The sequence below is a fragment of the Lineus longissimus genome, chromosome 4 (genome assembly GCF_910592395.1).
Source record: "Lineus longissimus chromosome 4, tnLinLong1.2, whole genome shotgun sequence".
NCBI lineage: Eukaryota > Metazoa > Nemertea > Pilidiophora > Heteronemertea > Lineidae > Lineus > Lineus longissimus.
This window is the reverse complement of record NC_088311.1, coordinates 10,456,972-10,466,612: the sequence shown is the minus strand read 5'-3', so window position 1 is coordinate 10,466,612 and position 9,641 is coordinate 10,456,972. Positions and strand designations below refer to the sequence as shown.

General features: G+C 40.8%; 1 protein-coding gene across 1 annotated transcript in view; it reads left to right on the top strand.

Moving 5' to 3' along the window:
- Nucleotides 1-9,641, top strand: part of LOC135485886 (regulator of telomere elongation helicase 1-like) — a 43,055-nt gene that overhangs the window by 12,037 nt on the left and 21,377 nt on the right. The window contains exon 6 of the mRNA XM_064768233.1: nucleotides 2,519-2,579. Coding sequence (XP_064624303.1) covers nucleotides 2,519-2,579 — 61 coding nt within the window. The remainder of the gene's footprint in view (nucleotides 1-2,518; nucleotides 2,580-9,641) is intronic.

Genomic DNA, 9,641 nt, shown 5'->3' with positions numbered 1-9,641 from the left:
TAGCACATCAGATTTCACACTAAGAAGATGAGGCATGAGACAAGACCACCATTGAATATTCATAGGTTGGAGGTTCCAGACCTATCAATTAGACGCGAGTATGTTTTTAACTGTCAAGTGCATATTTGGAGAGGTATTGTCTATTGAAAAGATTGGTGTGGCAAGTCTACAGATATAAAGAAAGTTTTTGATGAAAAAATTAATTTAGAATTTAGCCAATTTGGCAATAGTGTTTTGAAATTTTTCTGCCAGTTGCCTGAAAAGAGTGGAAATATCAACATCTGTCCAATTTGTCGTTTATCAAAATATTTCCGTGGTCAACTACCAGTTTACTTTTCACCATTTACTTGCCCGACTGTCTGGAATATCATATCAAAATTTCAGATTCAAAACCCCACGCAGTATTTGATGCGACGCAGTCAAACATTGACAATTTAGCTGCTAAAAGGCTTAAAAAATCAATGGTGGTCTTGTCTCGGATAGTTCAGGGATTGAAAATCTCTACAGGGTGGCCCAGAATTATTTTCCCTTGCACAAAATAGAATTCTATTGTGTATCCATTGTGTGAGGGAAAATAATTCTGGGCCACCCTGTAGATTTGTCTCTCTTGGCATTATTGGTCATTGTGGTTTTCATTGTCATTGCTAGCCGAGATAGGTTTCAGGACTAAAGCAAATCATTCATGGTTGAGTGCAGTATTGATTTTGAATGAGTCAGGATTTACGTGTGGATCGATTGATTTGAGCTGTTAGCTGTCTAGACATCAGTTATAAATCACTGATCACTGATAGAGTGACAATTGATACTCTGATGCGATGATTCTGATGACGCTCCGTGGCTTACTAATATCAGGGTTCTAGCCTGGATATTTTCGTCACGATGTTTGATGATATGTGCAATCTCAGACTTTGTTTTCGTAAATATCTCCACGAAAGGCACTTTCCATCAAAGAGAAAGAAGAAAACGAGGTTTTTAAGCATAATATGAATGAAACTGAAGGTCAACTTTAGAATTGATAAATTGATGGGTGAAATGAAAACAAATGCGGGATGACCGTTTTTGCATGTCACTACGGTTACATGCCAAAGGTGACTGTCCTTGGCCAGAGGAAGTCCATTGCAAGCTTCTCATGTTGCTCACTTGGTGGCGTCTTTTATTTGCCCTGGCATTGGCGATAAAGTATCCCACAAGGAACTTTGGTTTTCAGTTACAGTAGAACCTCCCTTAGTGGATACCTCTCTATTAAGGACACCCTCTCCATTAAGGACACTAGTTTTGGTCCCAAATTGGGTGTTTCCATTCAATTTGACTTCTAGTCTGGGCACCTCTCTACTAAGGAAGGAATTGTTAGTCCTGAGGGTTTCCTTAATAGAGAGGTTCTACTGTACTTTCAAAAGATGAATGAAAGGTTACGTGCCTTGCTCAAAGGACAGAGACAAAACAGTGGTGATCCTTCCGAGAGTCCAACCCACAACCTCCTGATTATGAGCCCGTCACTTTAACCACTATGCCACTGGTCTCCCTAAACTTTGTTCTTTTAACTTGCAAAAAACTCTTGTCAGTCTGGTGTTGTGACTGTATGATTAGATATTCCTGTCTTGACTCATGTTGCAAAATATATCTTATATTCTCTTTGATGACCATAGTTGGTGGTTTTATAAAAGGAACTTTCCCGTACAATTTCTCCAGAGGGTTTGTGATAAATGCATGTCTTTTTTCCCTCAAGACGTCATTGGTGAGAAAATCTGAAAATAAAATATTAAATTACTTCTAGATATGCTTTTCGTGCACTGACTAGACAATATTAATTCATGTTTTTCAACTTTGCCCTTTTACTTCAAAAAATGAGTGTTGCAGTGTCTTTTATTGACTGTTGTGAATGCAGGCCTACACAAGTAAAGTTCTGGTTTTCTTTAAGCCCGCAGCACACTAGCCCCCAACGTTGGCGACAAGAAGCCTTCAGCTGACGCCTCTCGATGCCGAAGTTGGCGGCCAGTGGATCCCGGTCAGAGCACACCTGCCCAGAATCGGCGTCCAGTAGAGTCTTTTCCGCCACTTTAGGCTGCCATTTTGAAATCATGTGACATCAAGACGCATACTGATTGGCCATAGCCTCGCCGCCGACGCCAATTCGGGCGGCAATCCGTAGCACACCTGGCTTCTTCTTACGTTCAAACGCGGCGACACCTGTCAAAAATCAAACATGTTAGATATTTGGCATTTAGTTGCGGCAAGTGGCGGCAAGTCGCGTTCACCGACGCCGTTCGTAGCAGACTAGGGATTTTTCAGGCGTTCAGGACTCTTGCGGCAAAAAACGCCTGTGAACGCCGAAGTTGGCGGCTAGTGTGCTACGGGATTTAGGAATCATAATAAAAGTATCCAACAATAAAATTGTTGCCTGCTTAAAAAACAGGATAAAATACTGGGATGTTCATATCAAAAGCAAAAACACACTGGTGGTAAATATGACGTGATTTTAAATGAGTTAAAAAATTGTACTTTATTTTGTGCATTGCAGGTTCACATGTGTCGAGCTAAGGTCACTGCCAGGACGTGTCATTTCCACAACAATATTGATCGTGAGTACATTATACAATAGAACCTCTCTATTAAGGACACCCTCGAGACTGACAAGTGCTGTCCTTGATAGAGAGGTGTCCTGATTAGAGAGGTCAAATTGAATGGAAACAACCAATTTGGGACCAAAACAAGTGTCCTTAATAGAGAGGTTGTCCTTTATAAAGAGGTGTCTGCTAAGGGAGCTTCTACTGTAATCTAATTTTCCATATCTTTGTTTTGTAGTTTTATGCCCCCAATCCCCCTCAACAAAAATTTGGGGCATAATGTTGGGCCCCATGCGTCAGTGTCGGTGTAGGTTAATGTTTCATTTCTGTCAACAATCAAACGTCTTGATAAATTTTTATAGGGATTGACTAGGGGATGGTTCATTTCGAAAATCAGCGCGATTATCCGATATTCCCCAAGGCAGCCATCTTGAATTTGGTTCCAGTCTCTTCCGGACGTGCCATTGTGTTTGTTGGTCAGAAGTGAACAGCGAAAATGTTCTGATGTGCAATCTCTTATAGGCCTATGGCCGTACATCTTCAGTATTCTTGAGAAAAATTTTATCAGACGAAGAATCCTCTTTAAAACTTCTAATAAAGAAATGTGGTAAAATTGCAATGGGGCGATGCATTTTTCATTGCCAATCACTTCACTGTATCCACGTCAAGTGAATAATGGTGTTGATGCTTCTCAGGACTTGTTGCTCAATCCTGATATTGATTCACGGGGGAAAAGGCAGAGTGCTGATAAGGATGAGTAACCGTAAGATGCTTAAGGAATATTTGATTTGACGTTTGACATTTAAGTTGGGTTTCCATTTCAGCAATTAGCCATGAAAATTTTCGTAGTCGCCAATTTTCTTATAAGTACGAAGTAATCTGAGCTAAAAAGGCCAGTTTAGACGTATTGCACCATGAAATTCCGGTTTCCATTTCAGCAGTGCTTCTTGTTGATAATGAAAAGTCTCGCAATCAGCCATTTTCATTTTAGGTGTGAGCCAAAAAAAGCTTGTTTGTTAAGACATTGACCTTGAAATGCAGGTGTCCATTTCAGCAATTCACGTAGTTGGCACTTATCATAAGAAAAAAATAGTATGAGCTGAAAATGCTTGTTTGTCAAGACGTTCGACCTTGAATATGTTAAAATGGTGACTCAGTTGATGTGAAATGGAAATCAGCTATCTTATGAGTACAGTGGAACCTCCCTTAGCGGACACCTCTCTATCAAGGACACTAGTTTTGGTCCCAAATTGGTACTTTCCTCTCAATTTGACCTCTCTAATCAAGTCACCTCTCTGTTAGGGACAGTATTTATCAGTCCTGAGGGTGTCCTTAATAGAGAGGTTCTACTGTACTCCTGTCTGATTGAATAATATGCTGTGCATCTTGTTAGCTGTACCAGTATACCTGAAATGACTATTCCTTTGCCTGGATTATTGATTTGCCAATTTTTAGCGGTCTGTACTGTAGGCACCCAACCTTGTCACTGTCTCAAACCTTTGGATGGATGAATCTGGCAGAAAATCTGAAATAGCTTCTCAATTCTAAGGTGATACCTATCTATAACCATGAAAATACCCAAAAAATGTGAATGCCTCCTGGTATTTACAAGATGTTGGATAGGTCTCCTTGATTTTGATGACAAGGTTCGGGTTACTAGAGTAGCGACTTTAGAGTACACTGCTCAGCCTTCGGGGATAGTCCCAGACAAATATGGTTGTATCCAAACATGAATAAAGTACGCCATACCTCTTGTTTCCCTTGTGGTTGAAAAGTGCTGTTGACTTGATAAGCGTCTGTCTTGTTGTTGATATGACTATATAGAGTGTGATGTTCTGAGTACAGACTGCTTGTCCTAGTAGATCATGTCAAAACTGAATTGGTAATTTATCCAAACTAGCTGAATTGAGAAGAATATATTCAGGATCTTGCCCAAGTATTGATTGGTCAAGGGAATTAACAAGGAAAGAAGCTTGTCCTTAGCAGATCGTGTCAAGCAGAGGTGGTAATTTATCCAAACAAGCTGAATGCAGGAGGAAATGTTTGGAATCTTGCCTGGGTATTGGTATACTGGGTATGGATTGACTATGGGAAGAAACATGTCTTAGGCGAGCTGCTCTAGAGTACAGACAGCTTGTCCTTGGGGGAAAGTGTCAAAGAGGGGGTAATATTCCAAAGAAGCTGAATGCATAAAAAATCCTTTGGGCACTTTCCTTGGTATGGATTGGCCTAGGGAAGCAACATGTCTTAGTGAGCTGCACTAGCGTACAGACAGCTTGTCCCTGGTGGAGAGTGTCAAACAGAACTGAAATTATACAGACAAATCCAAAGCAAGAAGAAGATGTCAGGTACAATGACCTTTAAAATTGGCAGTCCTTTGCTGAGATCATTGAACAGCCAAGGGAAGCAACAGGTCTAAGGATGCAGCCCTGAAGAAAAGACCACTCTATCATGTCCAGATTGATGAGTGATGAATGATGTTAGACTGAACTGAACTCTGTCATGTCCTAGAGTGGTGTTAGACTGAACTGAACACTGTCATGTCCTAGAGTGATGTTAGTAGACTGAACTGAAATATTGTCATGTCCTAGAGTGAGGTAAGGCTGAAATGAACTCTGTCATGTCCTAGAGTGATGTTAGACTGAACTTGTCCAGACAGAAAAAAAAAGGGTGAAATCTGAAACTGGTGATAGTCTGAGATAAGATATTGATTCTCTTTGCCTACATATTAGAATATGAAACAGGATATATGGTCTCATCTCTTCTCAGAGGGTACGCATCAATCGTCACCTTGGTGATGCCAATTACCTTAAAAGTAGGTTGATGAATCATGATATATACAGCCAGAGAGTCCATTAGTCTGGTCAAGGGCAGTTGTAATGGACTGGGCATGACTCAACCCCTCCATAAACGTCCTAAACAGCTATGGGACAGACAATGGGCTTTGCATTGGTCAATTGCAACGACTACTCCAAGGACGCCTCAGTCATCTACTCTATTTTGCTTGGTTTAAGGAATTAATACCGAGCTGGCGGTCATTGGTTGTATAATCAAGACCGCTCGGGTAGACCTAAAATGCAGTCCAAAACCCGAGGCGCTTCGCCGAGGGTTTTGGACGTAATTTGAGGTCTACCCGAGCGGTCTTGATTATACAACCAATGACCGACAGCGAGGTATTAATTTCTATTCTAAAAGGTTTCAAAATTAAACAAATTAAATACGATTTGAAAGGTATATATGTTCCGTTTTTGTCAAAGAATGATCCAGCCTGGTGTCCGGAACTCCGCCATATTGTTGCTTGTGAAGATGACGTCACGCAGCAAGGGAATTCCCAGTCTGCTAGCTCGATTTCTACCCTTTCCTCGTCTTTGACCTCTTCTGAATCCTGACTGACGACCTCGAAAGAGTCCTCGGGTATCCTCCCTACTTCACAAATCCCAATATCGGGGAATACTTCAAAATCTCGTGTTCTTGACATTGTTTTGTGGGGCTGAGTCGTTGCTTCTTGGTGAAAATAATTCGTCTGCTAAAATTCAGAATTTTATACCTACCCAGGCGGTCATTGGTTACGATACCAAGACCGCTCCGATCAAAACGAGGCGTAATGTATTTTGTATTAGAAACAATGATATACTGTGACTAAGGCCTTTTAGAATTCTCCATTGTGCCTCTTTAAGACATGACTTTTTTCCCACAGCGCAAAATATAATCACAAATCATGCAGAAAACACTGACATCAACAGTCAACACGGTTCATGTATTACACTTAACATCAAATTTCAGAATGTTCACTTTGTTTGATAATTGAGTTTAGGCATTCCAGAACATTGAGTTTTACCCAAAACCTTCTTTGTTCCTTATTCTCCTGCAGTTAATCAATCGTCTGCAATGAATAATTATTAATAAAACTTCAAGATATCACCTGCCTTTTATTATTCTGCATGATATGTCTACCATAAACTCGATCAATCACATTGCGAATAAACTAATCTTTCATTTCTGACTCATCTGCAGCCCCCGAAAAAACACCATTGATTTCTGTCAACCAGGGAAACTGGAGTCAATTTATCATAACAGTTCATTATTGCCTACCACTTTCCTACTATTACACGTGATTTATTCCTGTTGTATACTGCTGTAAAAACTTGAAATCAGCCAACGATTGGCAGCTAGAAAAAGGAAGAAAATGTTCAGATTTTGTATCTGGTATATACACATTCTCATGAGTAGGCCTACTGAGACAAAATTTGGTGAGCTGAATACAGAATCTCGAAGTTTTGTTCCAATTTCTGTCAGGCGTGAGAGTGTTATTGACCATCAAATCAATTTTGCTCTTGGATTTTTACTTTGACTTGTTGAATCATGAGCATTTACATCTTTCTAATCTTATGAACACAATAATAATGGATCTATACATTTGAGGGGCTCAGACCTTTGGGTAAATTTAGAGAGAAAGAACTTGATTTCACTGCTCAGGGCTGTAATGTGAATGACGGATTTACGTTACCTATTATAACATGTTTTGGTATAGGACTTAGCAGATTTGTCAGCAAATACGTCCATTGTGAGCGACAGCTGTCCTAATTGGTCATGTTAGTTTGGATTTTCGAAAACATGGTCGACCTTCATTTAGACAATGCCAACTTTCGTGACCAAAAACCTTAAATATCTGATCGGAGTATGATAGTAATCTGTAATTTGTTGTGCATTGCAGGAAAAAACCTTAAATTGCAGGAAAAACCTGTACTTTGTTGTGCATTGCAGGAAAAACCTTAAATTGCAGGAAAAACCTGTAATTTGTTGTGCATTGCAGGAAAAACCTTAATTATCTGATCAGAATATGATAGTAATCTGTAATTTGTTGCTTTAAAAGTATTGCTGTTGCGCTCTCAATCTCTTGTATAAACAGTACCAAGTGTCTGCAATCTCTCATAACTCTTGAAACGTGATGCGACTCGATATGGATGACCGTAATGCCGAAATCGCTGCAATAACAGTGATCATCACGGACCTTAACTGCCACTGATGACGCTCTGCAAGCAGTAATTACTGCCCAAGTGAGGTATACTTCACGCTATAAGGAGGCTGGATGGCATTGGTCTGGATCATCAATCACGTTTTAGTTTACTGGGTTTCTGTTTCATCATCATTACACTTACAGGAGTGACTCAAGCAGACAGATCGAGAGTGTCACGCACGGAATAAAGACATTTGTTTTCATAATACATGTAGGTGTTCGATGATATTCTTATTGAGAGGGCTTCCATAGTTCAATGGTCAGTTCATACAATATCGGGACATCAAGTTACTTGGCCCGTACAGTTAAAGTGAGATTGGGGCAGGGGAAATATCAGTGCCTGTCACCTTTGAGGTCCTGGGTTTGATTCCCGGTCAGTCCCGGTACACTCATGTGATAGAGAGGACAACCCGTCAGTGAGGACCTGGTGGATACTTGAAATGGGAAATGGATAATTTCTGTCGTCAAATGCTGTAACTGAGTTGCTTCTCAAGATTATTCTCCCCAGAGTATCCAGCAAGTATCCTGTTGTCTCCTCTGATCAATAAGATCTCGGGGGGGGGGGGGGGGGGGGGTTGTAATCCACTCTGATCCCAAACATGATTAGATAATCCTTCATACATGATGAATGAGGTGTGAGACGTGTGTTCTCTGCATCTAGTCTACAGGATGTCCCAGAATTATTTTCCCTCACACAATGGATACGCAATAGAATTCTATTGTGCAAGGAAAAATGATTCTGGGCCTCCCTGTATAATGAGATAATGACAGGCTAGCGACAGGAGAATCTGGAAGAGTATGCCTACTTGTTCTCCTTAGGTGAGGGAAGTAGGCGGTAACTGTCCAGATCAAAGGGGGGTGCATCAGAGGCACGCCCCCCCCCCTTTATTCATGAAAATTCTTTGAAATTCACCATGAAATTTTGCAACTCACCAAGGTCCGGTTGTTAGAAAGCATGTTAGCTCATAACATCATGCTGACATGTTGTTACATGTGCATTGATGTACATGAAACAACATGTCAACATGATGTTATAAGCTAACATGCTTTCTCACAACCGGGCCCACGATTTTGGTGAGAAATTCACTTCATACGCCCCCTTTTTTTCTGCCTCCGCAATCCACTCCTGTATATCGCAATGCTCAACGAAATGTCCTCAATGGAAGCGATCAAACAGTATTAAGCAAAGAACACGACTGAAGGCCAGGCAACAGTTGAGTCCAGTCCCAGACATCGGAGAGCTACATGGCCTGTTGTCATGGTGATACTGTCAGCTTCCCATGCCAGTTGATACTGTTAGATTCCCATGCCAGTAATCATTTTCATGGCCCAGCTCGGCTTTAGTAGATAAGTTAGGATGTTCAGCCGTCACTTCTTATGTCTGGGTATCAACTTTTGAATAACGGACCGACGGATATCTGTGTTTCAGATTGCTGCAACTGAATGACGTCAGTTGTAGTGGGTTGGGATCAATTAGGGGAATGTCTGACCATGCTGCACATCCAAGATGACTGCAGGTTTGGCCATTTTGTATTTGGTTGCCATCTATGTCAGGCATAACATCTTTTGTGACTCTGAGTCAAATCGAGAAGGACTTTGCCTTGCCAAACTCTTCACAAAAGATTTTATGGCTGATATAAATGGCAAGCAAATACAAGATGGCCCATCCTACAGTCATCTTAGATATGCAGCACAGTAAGTCTTTCCTGTTATTAAGCCAAACCCACCACAACTAAGGTCACTAGAAAATGCTGCAGCCTACGGATTGACCAGACCGAAATACACTGTGTCACTGCCACATAAGATGGCCGCAGTAACGGCCATCTTGGATTTGAGTATCATCGTAAATTTCTGTCGGAGAAAGATTTTCGTTGCTTTGCCTTTGAATCTGACCAGAACTGGAAGAGAATGATGTTTAGATTTTCATTCACAACATTTATCCAGAATGGTGATGACATCACAGAAAAGGTTTGGCGGATTTGAATTATTATTCAGTTTACTCTGAGGTGGATGTTTTCCAGCCAATTTGGTTATTTCAGCAAGTAATGATTAATGTCATA